The 17,497-nt window shown below is 37.7% G+C and overlaps 3 protein-coding genes across 4 annotated transcripts; 1 reads left to right on the top strand and 2 right to left on the bottom strand.

The window, feature by feature from the left end:
* Positions 1-925: 925 nt before the first annotated feature.
* LOC117926558 (protein TPX2) lies at positions 926-6,168 on the top strand. The gene is made up of 20 exons (XM_034845687.1): positions 926-1,188; positions 1,855-1,943; positions 2,051-2,194; positions 2,307-2,371; positions 2,478-2,825; positions 2,921-3,017; positions 3,121-3,210; positions 3,310-3,423; positions 3,531-3,707; positions 3,786-3,848; positions 3,934-4,017; positions 4,114-4,272; positions 4,365-4,499; positions 4,610-4,693; positions 4,788-4,907; positions 5,010-5,176; positions 5,269-5,377; positions 5,462-5,521; positions 5,613-5,707; positions 5,808-6,168. The coding sequence occupies exons 1-20, from the start codon at positions 1,044-1,046 to the stop codon at positions 5,923-5,925; spliced, it is 2,463 nt and encodes an 820-aa protein (XP_034701578.1). The 5' UTR covers positions 926-1,043; the 3' UTR covers positions 5,926-6,168.
* Positions 6,169-6,198: 30 nt separating this feature from the next.
* On the bottom strand, positions 6,199-13,738 carry LOC117926559 (putative E3 ubiquitin-protein ligase RING1a). The gene is made up of 10 exons (XM_034845688.1): positions 13,431-13,738; positions 13,295-13,337; positions 10,134-10,192; positions 9,569-9,650; positions 9,283-9,403; positions 9,155-9,196; positions 7,690-8,229; positions 7,436-7,543; positions 6,664-6,888; positions 6,199-6,445 (listed from the first exon to the last, which is right to left on the bottom strand). Exons 1-10 carry the CDS (start codon positions 13,618-13,620, stop codon positions 6,413-6,415), a joined length of 1,443 nt encoding a protein of 480 aa, XP_034701579.1. The 5' UTR covers positions 13,621-13,738; the 3' UTR covers positions 6,199-6,412.
* A 1,109-nt stretch (positions 13,739-14,847) lies between these two features.
* LOC117926218 (squamosa promoter-binding protein 1-like) lies at positions 14,848-16,809 on the bottom strand. 2 transcript variants are annotated; one of them, XM_034845295.1, is made up of 2 exons: positions 16,369-16,809; positions 14,848-15,455 (listed from the first exon to the last, which is right to left on the bottom strand). In XM_034845295.1, exons 1-2 carry the CDS (start codon positions 16,653-16,655, stop codon positions 15,209-15,211), a joined length of 534 nt encoding a protein of 177 aa, XP_034701186.1. In that variant the 5' UTR covers positions 16,656-16,809; the 3' UTR covers positions 14,848-15,208. The 2 variants fall into 2 exon arrangements, with proteins under 2 accessions (XP_034701186.1, XP_034701187.1); XM_034845296.1 differs by having other exon boundaries at positions 14,848-15,431; positions 16,369-16,805.
* Positions 16,810-17,497: the final 688 nt, after the last annotated feature.

The raw sequence follows: 17,497 nt of genomic DNA, 5'->3' as shown, positions 1-17,497 counted from the left end.
TAGAATTAAGTTGAAAATATAAATAAAAATAAGAATGAGATTGAAGTACCACATAGAAAAAAAACCTAAATTTCTCATTTATAATCACCCAAACACCATAGTGAATTTAAAAAAGAATGAGATTTAAGGATAATCACAATAGCAAATAGAAAAAGAAAAACCTAATGTCTTCTATAGTAATTGTTTTCAAAAACAGTTCTGAAAAATAGTTTTGAAAACTGTTTTTTTTTTATATATATTTTATAGAATAAAATTAATTTGAAATGTTTTTAACATATTTATAATATTTTTTAATATATTTTAAAAATAAGTTTTATATCTAATATTTTATTTTTAATCATTTTATATATTTGTATAGTTATTTTTTAAAATTGTCCATAGACAATAAGTGAAAACAATAAAAGATGTTACACCTTAATTAAATATTTCCAAAATTTATATAAAATTTTAATTATATTTTATTTAAAAAAAATTATAATAAAATCAAACATAAGAAAATGATTTTTCTTTAATTTTTTCTTTCTTTCTTTCTATAATAAAATTATATAAAAAAAAATCTTTCTTTCTATAATAAAATAAAATCTAATATTTCAAGGCATTGGAATAAATTAAATATGACATTTTGAAGCACTCGCCAAACAATGCCTCCAAATATTTCTTATTTTGCAAATAATTATCAGATTAGAGAAATTGTTTAGAAATTGACAGATAAAGGAAAAGAAAATGAAAAAAAAAAAGGAAAAACATTAGCGTCTCCACAACGACGTCGTTTCCTTACAGAATATAGCCGTTGGAAGGAAATCCCACTGAGGTCCCAAGCGCCATCACATGCCCGTTGCCAGCCTCTATGTCCGACCCTAAGTTCAAAAAAATTGACCGTTGCGAAGCCTAACGTATAGTTTCCTTTCTCCCTAACCCCCTCGCTCTCTCTCATTAACAACCAAACCCCAGACGTCTTCCTCAGAAAGAAAGAAAAACCTAAATCCTTCACTTTCTCTCTCCAATTCCCAACTTTCTCTCTGAAGAATCCCCTACCTGTGGTGATGGAAGATACCGGCTCCGTCTTAATCGATCAAACCTACGAATTCTCTGCTCCGCAATTCTTCGACTTTATTAATGGAGAGTCGGAGGCGGAAACGAGGAACGCAGAGCTCTGGTTCGACACCGCCATCAGCCATGCGCCTTCCCGTAAGTGTTTCCATCTTTTTGTAGGTTTTGTTTTCCTTGGTCCTTGAGAAATCCAAGATTCCGAGTCAGAAAATTTTGTTTTCCTTACATTCTTCTCCACTACAAAACAGAGCGTTAGGGTTTGTATTACAATTAGGCTTAGTTGAATGGTGTTTCTTGTTTGATAGTATTGTAAACAATGATAATGTTAAAGATCCTAGATTTTGACTTGTCTTTAGGGTTTGGTTCGTGCTTGTTAGATGTTCAAAAAATTTCTTCTTCCTTGCGTTTCTTGGTAAATTCACATTATGCTGCAGTTCAATTTGTTTGAGTGGCTTTGGGTTATAATGGGGCAATGCTCCCTCTGTTTAGTGAGAAAAGATTGGCAAAGAAAACAAAAAGGGAGGGTGGGATTAGACTGTTTCTGAACTTATCATATGGACTTGGATACTATTTCTTGCAAGTTTAGTAATGATGCTGACAAGCCATCTCTCGTCACAGTTTTTATTTCAGAAGTTCACAAAAAAAAAAAAAAAAAAAAAAAGTAGAAAAAAAGATGGCTTCTTTGGTAGATTTGCTTTGATAACATATAAGCACTCAACAATTCATTATGCATTTGAACAAGTGAATTTGCTTTTTGATTTCCTTGTTCATAATTTGATCTTTTCGGGTTTCAAATTTGTGCAGCTTTTATGCCTAGAATCAAGACTGGTAGATCTGTTGTGACAGAGAGTTTATTATGTGATTTTAGTGAAGCAGACCAGCCACAGAAGGAGGTGATATTTTCCCCATTCCTCCTCTCTTAATCATCACTTGGATTTTTTATTTAACCACTGGAGAACCTGTGATTGACTGAATTTTCCTTGTCAATGATTTGTTTCAGGTCTCCCAATCAGCAGACTCAACAGTTACTAACTGTGCCTCGGAAACCAAGCCTCAATCAGAGATGATGCCTGCTGAAATCAAGGAAGAAGAATTAACCCCCAATGAGGCCAAGGAAGAAAACAATGCAAGCCTTGTCAATCTGGTATTGTTACTGAAGGCCCCCCCTGTCTAGGAATTTGTAGGGTTTACAAAGCAGAGAAGCACCTTTCTGGTTTTATGTTTGTATTGCTTCTCATGATCCAAGAACTTTTCAGGTTTCTGCAGATGAAGAGGCTACAAAAGATGACAAAGGTGGTGTATGTACCCTAGAAAATGGAAGGTTTGTTCTTTTTCTAAGGTCCTAAATAATAATTTATATAAAATTGAAATTGTCTGTACTGGAATCCTCAATTCTTTTCAAATGTTTCCCTTCCTGTTGATCTCAGTGCTTCAACCGAAGGAGCCTCGTCTGCTGTGGAAAGAAAAACTAATGACAACAAGAGTCTACTGTCACTTCAAGTGGAAACTGAAGCTTGCACCCCTAAGCAACCAACAATTTCTCATAAAGAAAACCAGACTGATTTGAAGAACCTGAAGGCTGAAAAGATAAGAGGAACTGAAGCCTGCACCCCTAAACTACCCATGACTTCCCAAAATGCAAACCTGACTGATTCAAAGAAGCACCAGACAGCTAAAAAGATAGCTAGTTTGGTTAAAAATCCATCTGCATTGAAGCCAAAAAATCATTCTCAATTGTCACAAGCTAAAGGCAAACCACCATCCAGTGTGAGAAGGTCAATATATTTTTACGCTCACTCTTAATTTTTCCATTGTTCTGCTCTATGTTGAACATGCTAATACTAATTGTAATTCTGGCTCAAATTTACAGGGACCCAAGGGTAAAAAACCCTACGACGACCCATAATTTAGCTCAAGAATACCAGGCCATTAAGCGGCAGAAGCTGGAAGGAGGAAAAACTAGACAGGTGACTCTCATCACACTGCTGCTGACCCCTAGTTGACTCATCACTTTTCTCTCATTGTTCTGATGTTTTGTTTTTTTTCTCATTTTTCCCTTCAAAATGCCAGATTCTTAATGTCAAACCACAAAATTTGCCCCACAAGGGCAGTTCCAACCTGTGCCCTTCAACTGCCAAAACCAGTAAAGAGGACAGAAAGGTTCGTTTAAAATTCCTGTTTATTATATCTCTAGCAGTCATAACATTTTCAATGGATTTGAGAATGCTAAGTCATTGGACACTTCTTGAATTTTGAAAGGTTTATGTCCGAGAAGCTGCAGCTCCATTCGTTTCAATGGCAGAAATGATGAGAAAGTTTCAATCCAATACAAGAGGGATGTCACTGCCAAACCTCAACAGTTCTCTTTCACATGTAAATGAAGAGCTCCCCATCTTTTCTCCTTCTTATGTCAATTTCATTTAACAGACGTTACGGACCTTGCCTAACCTTTCTCTGACTACTTCCATTTCCATTTTCAGGGTGATGCTACTTCTATCATCCAGAGGAGACCCAAGCTCACATTAACCAGACCCAAGGAACCTGAACTTGAAACAACTAATCGGGTTCGTTCAGTCAGAGTAAAGAGCACTGCTGAGCTTGAGGAAGAGATGATGGCTAAGATTCCAAAATTCAAGGCTCGACCACTAAACAAAAAGGTATGCAAATGGCTTATTTATGACTAACATTAAAATTTGGTATTTTCAATATTTAATTGGTTCTTCTGTTTGTCATAGATTCTGGAAGCTGCAACCTTACCTGCAGTTCCAAGAAGTGTACCCCAGCTACCAGTATTTCAGGTGAAGTATACATTAGATTGGATGGAGAGAAAAATGCAAGGTTGGTTCTGACTCATTAAACTCAATTATTCTTAACATGGTTCAGGAATTTCATTTGGAGACAATGACGAGGGCCAATCAGAATGCAGAATCTTCTACAGTAGCCTCAACTGAATCTTCTTCTCTCCAGGTTTTTAGAAAAGCAACCATACTATTTTAAAATCATTCTTAATCCTTGAAGAAATGAACTAGTTTTATTTACTCTTTGTTTTTGCTTGTCTGACAGAATCATCAGTGGAATCCTCATCACCTAACTGAACCTAAAACCCCGCTTCTTCAAACATCATTGCGAGCACGTCCACCCCGGGTGAAAAGTTCTGTTGAGCTTGAGCAGGAGGCACTCGAAAAAGTTCTTCCATTCAAGGCCAGGCCTTTGAATAAGAAGGTACTGACTGCTCCATCTTTTTCAATGGAGAGTTAAATTCCAATTGTTACTTCCATAATTTCCTTGACTAATTATGTTACCAACTACTGCAGATATTTGAAAGCAAAGGGGGTTTGGGCATATTCTGTAACACAAAGCGGCAAGTGACTAAGCCTCAAGAATTCCATTTCGCGACAGATGAAAGGATTCCACCACCACAAGCCTCTGTTACTGATCTTTTTGATAAGGTTATTGGAATGGAGAAGTTTATCTCCTTGAATTCATTTCTATTCCTAGTCCCTAGCTACTAAAATGCCTTTGATTGTTCTCACTGTAGAGTGTATTTTCGTTTTCCCAGCTTTCTTTGAATTCAGAACCTCACCGGGACAATCATCCAATCCCAAGAATCACCAAACCGAATCCATTCCATCTCCACACGGAGGTATGCCACTCTACCTCCTCCTGTTGTGGTCCATGTGACAAATTGTTCATCCAAATTTCTGTTTTTACACCAATTTTTGGTTTAATGACATCAGGAAAGAGGAACTGAGAAAGAAACAAAATTCGTGATGAAGGTGATGGAAAAAGAGATGGAAGAGGAAAAAGCAAGGGTTCCCAGGGCCCATCCATATCCATACACCACTGATTACCCCGTGGTACAGAAATTTATATACATATGTTACTTGTTCTAATTGTGAGAGCACTTTGTGGGAAAGCAGCAATAGCTTGGGTGTGATGATTATATTTATCTGTTACAGATCCCTCCCAAACCAGAGCCTAAGCCATGTACAAAACCAGAACCATTCCAACTGGAGAGCCTGGTGAGGCATGAAGAAGAAATGCTGAGGGAAATGGAAGAAAGGAAGAGAATGGAGAAGGAAGAGGCTGAAAGGAGGAGGTTCAAGGCGCAGCCAGTCTTGAAAGAGTAAGCAAATCAAAGATTTTTGGACTTTTGCACACCTCTTCTGTTTCTTAGGAAATAGTAACTGATTTTTTATTTTTAATTGATATTTGCAGGGACCCAATTCCACTTCCAGAGAAAGCAAGAAAACCCCTGACACAGGTTCAGGAATTCAATCACCATGTAGATCATCGAGCTGTGGATAGAGCAGAATTTGATGAAAGGGTAAAAAACACTCTTCCAAGGCTCATCTAAGGCTTTCGTTTACTTAGAGAAAAGTCAATTCAACTTTCTTTTTTGTCCTTACAGATCAAGGAGAAAGAACAAATGTATAAGAGATACAGAGAGGAGAGCGAGTCAGCAAGGATGGTATGTGTACATTCACATAGTTTGTAAGTTTGACTTATTCAGATCTCAAAAAGCTTCACAACTAATCCAACAATGATGATGATGATGACAGATGGAGGAAGAGAAGGCGTTGAAACAGTTGAGAAGGACACTGGTTCCACATGCAAGGGCGGTGCCCAATTTTGATCGTCCTTTCTGCCCTCAAAAGTAAGAAAAACTTCCTATATGTAATAAAACCAAAACCCCCCTCCACCCTTATTCCCATAATAATAAAAATAATATGCTTGATTGATTGTGATTATGACAGGTCTTCAAAGGAGACAACCAAAGCAAAGTCCCCTTACTTGCGTGTGCTCCAAAGAAAAGAAAGGAGAAAAATGACCTTGGCTACTGCCACCAGTGCTGCAGCTAATATTATGAGGTGATTCTTGCCCAGCTGGCTGCACGCGGTGTAGTGTTCAAGAACCCTTGAACTCTTAACAGTTTTCTGACTTCTCCTACATTTTTAATGCCATTTCATATGTACTTTGATTCACAGTAATTCAATGTTGTAATTTTTGACTCATCAAGAAGCTGGAATGTGTAGTATTTTCTTGATGGGTTCTCAAAATACTGGATAGGAGATATTCTCCCAATATGGGGAAAAAATAGAACTGTTTTCAGATAAATCAAGAGTAGAACTGTTGCATTTGATTCTATAAAGCTCATAAGCTTGAATATAAGAAGGCAAGTGTGCAATGTGCATCAGTAACATAAAAAGAGGCTTGAATGTTCATGTCATCCCTGTTTTAAGTATATAATGTACATCTGTAACATATGCAGAGCCCCCTCTATAATTTCCTCCCCCATATTATAAGATTGCCGGTTTGTTGGATTTTCGATGAATGAGACAAGTAACATTATGGATGATGGCTAACTATCCCCCTTCTGCCGATATGCTAGGACCTGAAACAGAGTCGCAAAGTAAGTTTTTGTTATTTCAAATATGGATAAAGAACTCTGCAGCACAATACACACAGGTGGTTTAAAATGGATGGCAACTGCCTCACGAGACAGTGCTAATCCATTTTAACCGTTATCCATCCATGTGACTGCCACATACACAAGGCCAACACAAAATGCTACAACATAATGAAATGACTTGATTTGCACAGCGCACATACCAACTGGTTTCTACAGGAAGTGCCATTGGCTTGAAGCCCCACCAGAGTTTCTTGCCCCTCCAAAATTTGCAGCTCATCTTTGGATGGATCAATCACTATGGGGTCGGGATTCAGATCATCTACTGAGGTTGAAGGGTTTGGGAAGGGCTGATAGTCATCGTGACACCCTTTCACCACCAATATTTCAACTTCTTCCGCGCGCAAAGGTGTCTGGAGAGCAACATACTATACACAAGGCATGCATTCAGAATCTATTAAAGTTGGACAATGTCACAAACATGGGAAAAAAGAAAACTTGCAATGTCTTGCCAGAAACTAAGTACAGCAGTGTTAATGTTGTGTATTGGGAGCTGGCAACTGCTCAGGACTGGGACGATTCACATCTGATTAAAGCTTGGCCAGGTTCAAAAACTTCACAACGTGAACCAACCAGCAACCCATTTATACAAGGTAATATTGCAATTAAATTCAAACTAATATTATAAGGCATTTAAAAAATAAATCTACAAAATTACTCAAAATTTTGTCTGAAGGAGTCCAAACCCATACACATTTAGCCCAGGCAGCCAACACTACATCAATCGCTGTGTTTCTTGTGATATCCTATAACTATAGCAGCAATGCACAATAACAAAACATGTCTAGCCAGCTTCAAGAATTATATTTCTCATACTCCAGAATCCAAAGATACGAGAGTTTCCTGGAGCCAAATCCTAAATCTACAACTCTGAAATACCAGTCTAAGAGTAAGGTGGTGGTGAAGAAATCTTACTTCACAGAGGTGTCTCACTGACAAGGTTGGCCTGCAGCAAAGATATGGCTGCTGCAAACTTGGTGTACTTTCTTTATCCAGAGAAATAAGCATGAGATGAACATCTAACTGCAAACAAAGAACAGGCTTACTTTCAAGAAAAGTTTTATTGCATCACCACCTCAAAAAAAAAAAAAAAAAAGTTACCCCATTGTCACCTAAGTGCGACATAATCATGAATGACAAATAATGTGACAGCATGCTTCCAATCATACCTCATTATCATTTTCCCCTAAGCTCCGAAGATAATCAACCAACTTGGACAGGCGGGTACTCCGGGCACTCTTATGATTGCAACCACTGCTACTGCCATGTCGTGTATGACTCCGAGCACCACCCCTGCCCCAAGCAAGCATTTCAGGATTCCACACTAGTCCAGGAGAAAAGCCTCGGCTTTCTCTATTCACTTCTAAATCATTTTCAATGCATCCACCATCTGAGTTAGCTACTGAAGAAGAAGAAGGTTGTATGAGTCGAATTCCTGCCCGTCTCTTGTACCTTCTCCGCTTGACTTCTGTAGAACGCTCCTCAGCAGAAGATGAACCTTTGCCTCCATCATTATCATTCTCATCCTCATTATCATCAGATCCTTGAAGATCAGAACCTCGACCGTTTTTCCTCCTCCTTGAATAAGCATTCCGATAATTGCGCTGTGATCTTGTCATAAATGGACCTGCTATATCTTTACCCAGTGTGCGTTTCCTATTTAGCGCTTCTGATTGTCTTTGAAGAATTTGAGCAATTGATGCTTGAATCTGCCCAAGGAAGCTTTCAACAAAAAACCAGGAACTAGAAAGAATGTTTGTTTCTATGTGCTAATGTTATCCAGAGAAACTAGATTGTTTGGATACCACAAGAAGAAGGGATTTAATTTCTGTTTTTTTTTTTTTCAAAATTCATTTGAATGCAGAGGCACAGGATCATTGTCCAAAATGAAATGATGACACCCAAGATAAGGATAACAACAAACAAACAAAAAATTGGAACAACTTAAAAGGATGAACTTCTGTTATCCCAGATTCACGGATGCAATGAAGTAGACACATCTCAAGTGGCATGTAAAACAAAATGGAAAGTTTCAGCATTTTGTGGTGACTGAATTCCCTCTTGAGTACCATCCAATTATGAGGTGAACTGGATTAACTAAGTTAGAATTCAACTGATGTTCAGTAAATGTAATCAACATTGATAATAAACTTTTCAAGTTAGAATCCTTTCTAGATGAACACACTTGATACCTATAAAAACAAAGATGAACACACTTGATCATACAGTAAGATGATCATACAGAATACGGACATTGACCAAATATGTATGCGGTAAGGTCATTATTTAGAACTGGTGTTCCATGACCACAGCAAGAAATGGTAGTCTACAATGCCGAAATGGAATTTCTCAGCATATAGACAAAAGTGCAATTGTCTGTGAGGAAAGTCCTGAAAGCTCCATTATGTTATGGTTTGGATGAATAAACATGGTCAACACAGTTTCTATCAGGCTGAACATGGGAAGTTATCTGTGAAGAAAAATTGTCAGAAGTATCTGATGCCTAGTTGACCCAAATTCAATACTTCTAACCTGCAAATGAGCAGAGATGCAAATCTGCAAGCAAGCAAGGAAGCAACAAACATAAATGTATACAGATCAGCAAGCATGCAGAACATGCATCCTGAATCTAACCTGCTTATTGCGAGTCTGCTCCTCTTCATGAAAAGCCAGTTCCTGAAACTTTTAGCAATTAATACATAATTTGTGAAATTCTATAGTGCAAAATTAAAAGGTGAGGTTAGTTAGCAATCAAATTCTACCTCCTCTTCATACTTATCAATATCTGGATATAAAGCTGCAATTAGGGCATCATAGTTTGGATCATCTCTCAGGGAACGTCGACTGGCACAATGTGTGCGGCAAGCAGGACACTCATTATTCCTGCAACAAAAGATAATTATCAATCAAGTAATAAAATCTAGTATAACATATGATACAAGCCTTCAGCTATGTAGATGATTAACTAGAACAAAATGCAAGGAAATTGTGGTGCCAGTGTCTAATCAGATCAAATAAAGATAAAGAGTAAATGTTTCTGTTAGATACCCCAGTCTCATTGATTTGTCAATGCATTCCCTGCAAAACCGGTGCAAGCATTCCATTACAGTACGTGTTTTCTTAATGATCCCTGTCCATGCAAAAGGCATGATCAATGTTCAATTTTTACAAAATTGATAACCAATCATAGATGTTAAAGAAAAGTGGGCAAGCAACTTGCAGGAAAATCAGCCACAGGTGTTACAGCGATCCATAATCAATAATAGAATATCAGCTTTGACTTCAATTGAACCACAAATATAGGATAGGTACCAGACAACCATTAGAACATCAACTGATTTTTTATATCATCACCTAGTTCTACATGGAAATTTTTGGTGTCTCATTAGATTATTCCACCCCATTCAGTTATTTTCTCCTAAACTCCAGAAATCAGGAACTGGTTTGAAAGCATCACTCATGACAACGAAGGCGGGAAGGCAGAACTGGATAACAGAGATATCCAACTTTATGAATCTATTTATAAATAATAAAAAATATCACATAAGTTCAAAAGCAGAAAAGAAAATTTCATTTTTTGTATGAAAGCAAAAAATTCAAGGCAGGGGAGTACCAAGACATATTGGACATTGTACATCTTTACGAATGTCTGGCAGTCCTACAAAGACAAATCTGCACGAGAGAGAGAGAAACAGAGAGAGCACACAAAGATATATAAATTAGTACATCATACCCAATTACTGAAAAATCCAAGCGCAGCATGATGCTCAAATAAATCAACAGATAATTTTGCTTTCCTCCTTTTTCTTTCTCCTTTTGCTATGCAAATAAAGGTCAACCAATCCCTTTGACTAATTCAAAGACAAGCAAACTCTTGACAGAAAAGCCAAACTAGTCATACATCAAATACAACAAGAATAATTATCTTTCTGCAGTTTTTACTTTATGGTACTGCTGACAGATATAAGAATTGTGCAATGGTTAGGGGTGAAATTTCCAAGTCTCCAAAAAACAAAGAATGCCATCCATTGCTTCCCTTAATAACAGAGAATTTAATGCTGCCAATGGCTGCCAGCCTCATGATTCTTCATGTTAATCTTTTGCTGTTGCTCCATAAAAATAAAAATAAATTGCTGTTGCTCCAAGGGAAGGTGTTTCACATTCTTTCTCACTGAACACTCCAAGTTCTTACAACACTGAACCAGTTCTAGTCTTCTCTGACAGGAAATTGCAGATCTCACTTCGCCTCCCATATGTTCTTTGGTTAGAAGATTTCTCATGGACTACATTTTATGGGGCATAAACAACAAATTCTCTCTAGCCTTGATTGTAAAGTTGCATTCTCTTCTGGCCTAAATAATTCAAATCATATTTTGATATGGTTGCAATGAGAAATGGTTATAGATCAAGGAATTTTGGAATATTGAAATATTTCCCATGAGAGTTTTTAAATGAAATCCCAACCTAAAACTTGGAGTTGAATCATCAAATGCAGTGATATGGATTTTCTTATCTTTGCATCTAATACATATTTATGTGGCTCAGTGTTTATTAACCAATACTTGACTAGACGATTTTGGATTCATTCGCTGCATCTGTCTCCACTAATCTTGCTAGGATTTATAGGGATAACATAAATCTAGCTATTACCTTGCTAGGACAAGTTCTAGTTCTTCAGGGATTCAGCCAAAAAGAAAAAAGAAAAGGAAGAAGAAAGAAAGAAAGAAAAAAACATCTAAAACAAACCCCAAACATATTGTAGGCACTGCCAAGGACATCAATAAATGGAATGAAAACTTTCCATCCAGATTAATCTGAACCTCACCAATCTCAGAAGAAAAAGCAGACACCAAAAGCTTTTCATGTGTATATGAACTGGAAGTCACAGAACTCAAGAAGACAATCAAGATTCACAAGGAGGTGCAGTGACAGTAACTACTTTTTTGGTCAAGAGACTAAGTGACTCAAACAATGAAAACATTAGCAGTAAAATAAATATTAAAATCAGTTCAATCAAAGGCATATTCAGCATGAAACGGTAACAAGACTAACTGTCACACAGCAAGAAACTATGGCAGCGAGGGGGAAGAATCACTGTTGGATATGTAGTCGGTTAAGCAACGTCTAAAGAAATTGCTGCTGCAAGGCATGCATGTCTCTCCTGGATGCCTTTACCCATAGCAGAGGAATCATGGTTTTTGTCAATGAATGGAAATCATATAACCCAATTAAGAATATACCGGTGGGGCCAATTCATGGCATGGAAACATTTCCAATAAGTGCTTCCAAGCATGTGCAATTGCCTATTAACAAATATGGAATGGGCATTATCCAAAAAACACTGGAAACCTGATCTGAAGTTTTGCCTATTGAAGATAGATAGTCAGAGAGCTTCACTTCAAATTATTAAACATAGCTTCAATCACACCACCATCAACCAGGTAACAGATTTCACAAAGCAGAATTGTCTCACCTTCTTTCAAAGCAGAGACATGGAAGGAATGCATCATATTATCTGTTTTAACAGCCACACATACATGCAAGTTTACGCAATAATTACCCTTTGCTCATAGAATATAAAATAAGTGAGGAGATCATGTAAAAACAACAATAAGAACCCAAAGAGAATACAACAAAGAGCTACTAAAAAACATTGAGAGAAAAATATCCATGCTGCATCTCATCCAATTGTTTTGAACTACAGGGAAAAATTCTTGTGCATTCCCTGGAACAAAAAAAAAAAAAAAAAAGATAATGGATGAAACCTTTGTATAACTTGTTGACTTACAAATACAGACATGAAGATGCTACATAGATGTTTCCTTTTAGATACTACGTGCATGAAAATATGCAAATTTTGAATTCCAGAAACAGAGAAAAAGCAGGGATGATAGCATACACAAGCTCTTAGCAAAATCTATGACTTAGATCAGCACATGGAAGTCAAACTCCAAGTGGATAAGCCCATAGCCACTCCATTGCATGGAAGCATTTCATGCAAGTAAGTTACAACTTACAAGCATGAGCAAAACTACAACAATCTTACCCTGTCACCACTAGGAATTTTTAATATGAATGCCAAATCAATGTGCTCAAAGTGAGCGTCACCCAAACACAATTCCAGAATATCTACAGAAATGCACCGTAAACAATTTAACCAACATGCACCAAAAGGATTTCAAACTTCAGCTCTTAGCAAAGAGACAACTGCCTTTTACAAGGTGCAAAACCGGCAAATAATCTGAGTGGGATCCCACAAAGCCAATCCTTAGATTGATAACATCTTAGATAAGTTGGTTTCAAGCTTGTGTGGAATTGGCCCACCACTAAATTGCATATCCTTGAAAACATAAAATTTCCACCCCACAACAATTTCCCTCAATCCAACCCATGAACAATATCGAAACTTCAGCTACATTCAAGCATGAAACAGACCCAGATCAACTCATGCTACCACCCACTTCTTATGCCTCAAATCGTGAGGAGCCAACAGCTCACAACAACACCAACATCCAAAACACTGAAATGCAGACGACACAGATATTCATCAACACAGTATCTTCCCCTTCACCAACAGAAACAAGCCAGCCACCACGACACCATGTCAGCTAAGCTAAACCGTCCCGCTACTCCCCAAACACATACACATTGGCGTCCAGAAACTCTCCGAGAGCACCAAAATCAATCAATTCACAAACATATGCAACACATATAGAGAGACAGATAGATGACGATTGAGAGAGGGAGAGAGACAGAGACAAAGAGAGAAAGTACTCTGGTTTTTCTTCAGTGCTAGAGGAAGGGTTTTCATCGGAATCTGGGAAATAGAAATCAGAGGAACCGATCGTCAACGACAACGAAATCCAGATGAAGAAGAAAAGAAGTGAAAAAACGAGAAACGAAACGTAACCCTCTTCTTGGTGGAGCTGTGGGTGTTGGTGGTGGTGATCTTGGGGCTGAACTTGGTCTGGTTCGAGGTGCCGCGGCTGCTTCCGATGGAAGTGTTGATGGAGAGAGTCTTCGTCTCTTTCCTCCTCCTCCTCGTCGTCGACTCCGCCGCTGACCAGATTTTCGGAGACGGAACGCTTCTGGGCAGGCATTGGTGAGAAGAGAGCTTTGTCGTGGCGGCTCCTATGATCCCCGTCGACGTCGGCCGTCGTGGTGGTGGTGTTGGGGGTGGTGATGGTGGGGTTTGGGGAGAGAACGAGAGAGGGAAGGAGAAAGAAAAGCACATGTGGGCTTGGTGGACGGCCTTGTGTCCTTCAAGGGCATTTTGGTCATTTTACCCCCTTTATGGATTAATTTCATTTTAAATAATATATATTTAGAATTTTAGCTCAAATATAAATAATATATATTTATCATTATAGTTCGAATTACTTATGATTACAAAGCCTACACAAAGGGGGGGAACTCGTGGTCCATGACATAATAATCAAAGATTAATTTTCTAAACTTAGGGTTATCTCACTTAACCCAAAGTTTAGTGGAAGTTATAAAAGCATATATTTCTTGCTCTACAGAGGAGCACTCACTTCCAAGAAAACATCCCAAACCCCACCTTCCCTTTCCCCAAAAACCCTAATTTTGATTTAGTATCCAACCATCCATAGAGCTTCTCTCATGTGCTTTTGCATATGAAGGAAATTAAAGTTAGTGATTTACTTAATCTAATATATCCTAAGTTTACTTTTCCTTCACGTTTGTGACTAATCCCATTACTTTGGGATTCAAAAACAATTTTCAATATTTAATTGCTTTTGGCAACATTCCCAAATTGTTGAACACAAAATGTTTTCAAATCTAGCTTCTGCATGTCTTTACTGATATTGATATGGGAAAGTAACTCTTTTGGGACCTAAGATATGCCACAAGGCATTAGTGAACATTGGACTTACTTGCAATGAATGCCATATATCTAAGAAGAATTGAATATGATCCCCCTTTAGATGTAAATTAATAAGGAATTCAGTTCTTCATGTGTCACTAACTTTTATGTCCGCTTCGTTTTATTTTAGTAGTTCTACGTGTTATTTCAAAAATCGTATGAAAAATTATTCAATCCGACAATATTAAACCATTATCTTTGACTATGTTATTAATCATTAGGTTAGATTTTGACTATCTTAATTAAAAACCAATTAATACTTAATGAGGATAAGTCAAACCTTCTTTATTTTAAGAATTTTGAAATAAAATATTGAGTCGGATTTTGACTTTCTTATTTGAAAACCAATTGATGCACAATAGCAATAGGTCAAATCTCTTGAGACATTTAGGATCACACTTCTAAGCCTATCTTAAAAATCATTATTTGGGCGATCCGCTTTGAGTTTAAGAGCCATATTATTACATCCCAACAAGATTCATCGGTTTTTAGGGTAAGAGCCCAATTGACAAATACAAGATACATATAGTCTAAGCAATATTAAGCAAGTTTGTATGTCAAACTCATTTCATCCCTCACAGATACCTACTGCCCCCCAACAAGCCATATGACCCCAGGGCTGTGAAATGAATGTTACAATCCTCCTGCTGCAGCTAGCATATGCTATGCTATGCTTGAGTACATTTGTTCAATACATACATATGAGGTAGAACAGTAGAACCACTGTCATTATTCTAGTAGTGCCTCACAATGACAGAAGAGAGAGAGCATGCTGGTGGGAAAACAATTACAACTTTTGATCATCTGATCTGGAAATGCTTGTAAGCGGCATTCTCTTGGATTGTAATCTGAATTCTGCCTCTATCATCAACCTGCCCACAAACGATTTCCTTCAACTGAGTGCCTTTCCGGCTTGAGCCTTCTGCATGATCAGCTGTGTTCTTTCTGCGCCTTTCATTGTGTCCTGCCAAACGCCTGCGGCAACTTCTTTTGGCTTCATCAAACTCTGAGAGCTCATGGAATCTGCAATACCCACTACTGTAAAATCTGCAAGTGATTGATTTAGCTAAAGAAGTATACTGTGTGCCCTTCTTTTTCCTTGTTTCTCATTGATTTTGGACACTGAAAGAGCAATGCTACCTATGGCCATAGCTCATTGAACAATTATAAAATAAGCAACAGAGATGGTGGATTCCATCTTTATACAACTGAAAGGAGTCACCAGATCATACAGAGAAATAGAGTCCTAGAGTCCCCAAATCAACACTGAATTCAGATGATGGGACTTACATAAATCTTATATATAAGGGTCAAGTCCTCTTATATGGCTTGTGGGCTTACCATTTTACAATTTTGCTACCACCCAAACAGCACCCAAGATTTATTTTCTGAGTTTCAAATGAAGGATTGATCTATATACTTGGTTCGTTTGTACCTGGCTCAAGTTAATTTCTGGTTATGCATTAAGAAAGAGGAGCCAAATTACAGAAAAGGAGGGAAAGGAAAAAAGTTCTCAAGCCACTGTATCAGTCAACAAACAGATAAACTCCAACTAAAATCAACCCCAAAAAGCCATCATAACTATTCAGGTTTGGCTCATCTAGCCCTTTTTCTCCTTACTAAGCTTTTATCAAGGGTCTTATCCCTCGAACCAGGACAAAAGTCTTAAATCCATGAATTGCCGTGATGGCTGTGAGTGCCTGCAGGGATAAATATGAGGTGAAGAGCAGTGGCTCAACTATAATAGTCAAGTTTTTTGAGGCCTCAAACCCACCATAGACAGAACCATCCAATTCAGCTATGATCAGCATATCCATACAAGAACCAAAAATTCACAAAGATCCATACAAGAAACAAAAAATTCACAAAGATCCATACAAGAACAAATTAACACATGGATAAACACATACATATACGCTGAAAAAATTGTGAAGAAAAAACAATGGAACTCTTCCCCTACCTGCTGCATTGCTGACAGAAGCGCTGCCGGATTCCGCCCACAACCACCACTTGAGCCTTGGCATGATGCTCACAGACCTTATGCCTCCTATGGTACTGCTTAGCATCAGTGAGATCAGCAGTGCACCTCTCAGCTTGACAGCACCTCATCGCGGCGGCGGCCTTCTTCCCGGAGCCCCCAGCTGCTGCCTTCTTCTTCTTGTCATCCTCAGAGCAGCCCAATTGATCATCCTCATCAACCTCCTCAGTGCCCTCCATCTCCTTCTTCACCACCTTCTTAGCTTCCATAAATGAGGGAATTGAACAATCAGAAAAACACTTGAAGAAGGAGATGGTATGTGGGAGAAAGGAGAAGTAGTACTAGTGCTGATGAATTAAGGAGTATTATGAGGAAGATATTGGATGGTGGTGGATGGAGAAAAGGTGAAAAGGAGGGCGGTGGGGCTGGAGGGTGTTGAGGACCACAACCTCCATTTCTTTCTCTTTGTAGGTATGCAGTGTGTGATGGATTTTTTGCTTGTTTCCCATATTCTTTATTTTTTTTAATAATTTCAAAATACTTTATATATATATAGGCTAATGTATATGATTAAATAAATAAAATAAAGAAAACCCGAAATTTTTTAATTTCATTGGTTGTAAAATCACGAAATATGTCTAATTTTCGTTTGCTATTATATAAAATCTTTCACTTTAAAGAATTTGCAGTTCTTAAAGTAATACTTGATTCCCGGAAAAGTTGAAGGAAAATATAAGAAAATATATGATAGGATAAATATATTTTCTATTATCTAAAATGATTATAAAAATCAGTTTAAAAAATTGTCTAAATTTTTAAAATTTTCAGAAACTTTTATTCGGAAATCAATGTCAAATGTGTATGACCCAAATTCCCAAGAGGCCCACTTACGATTGTGGACAAAATACTTTGAAGATACTGCCTTGAATAACCCAACTAAAAAGTGGCATATTTGATATTTGCTTGGAGCAAAACTTGATCAATTAACATAAGAGAAATATTCGGGGCATTACTTTTGGTTGTTGAATGCGGAGGGGGGTTGATGGGGAATGTTGAAGGCATGTGTGCTAAGGACTCAAAGACTCAGAAGATGTGATGAGTCCGTGAGTGG

Source organism: Vitis riparia, chromosome 12 (assembly GCF_004353265.1).
Source record: "Vitis riparia cultivar Riparia Gloire de Montpellier isolate 1030 chromosome 12, EGFV_Vit.rip_1.0, whole genome shotgun sequence".
In the NCBI taxonomy this organism is placed as follows: domain Eukaryota; kingdom Viridiplantae; phylum Streptophyta; class Magnoliopsida; order Vitales; family Vitaceae; genus Vitis; species Vitis riparia.
The sequence above is the reverse complement of the archived record's forward strand: the minus strand, read 5'-3'. Positions and strand labels throughout refer to the sequence as shown.

What these genes read in the sequence shown, in the direction of transcription:
- LOC117926558 (XM_034845687.1), top strand. Translation starts at nt 1,044, where the DNA reads ATGGAAGATACCGGCTCCGTCTTAATCGATCAAACCTACGAATTCTCT. An exon ending in CCAGTAAAGAGGACAGAAAG is followed by an intron (nt 3,211 to 3,309) that starts GTTCGTTTAAAA and finishes GAATTTTGAAAG; the next exon opens with GTTTATGTCCGAGAAGCTGC. An exon ending in TCAACAGTTCTCTTTCACAT is followed by an intron (nt 3,424 to 3,530) that starts GTAAATGAAGAG and finishes TTCCATTTTCAG; the next exon opens with GGTGATGCTACTTCTATCAT.
- LOC117926559 (XM_034845688.1), bottom strand. Translation starts at nt 13,620, where the DNA reads ATGCCTGCCCAGAAGCGTTCCGTCTCCGAAAATCTGGTCAGCGGCGGA. An exon ending in ACAATGTCCAATATGTCTTG is followed by an intron (nt 9,651 to 10,133) that starts GTACTCCCCTGC and finishes TTGCATGGACAG; the next exon opens with GGATCATTAAGAAAACACGT. An exon ending in CAGTGAGACACCTCTGTGAA is followed by an intron (nt 6,889 to 7,435) that starts GTAAGATTTCTT and finishes CCTTGTGTATAG; the next exon opens with TATGTTGCTCTCCAGACACC.
- LOC117926218 (XM_034845295.1), bottom strand. Translation starts at nt 16,655, where the DNA reads ATGGAAGCTAAGAAGGTGGTGAAGAAGGAGATGGAGGGCACTGAGGAG. An exon ending in TTCTGTCAGCAATGCAGCAG is followed by an intron (nt 15,456 to 16,368) that starts GTAGGGGAAGAG and finishes AATCACTTGCAG; the next exon opens with ATTTTACAGTAGTGGGTATT.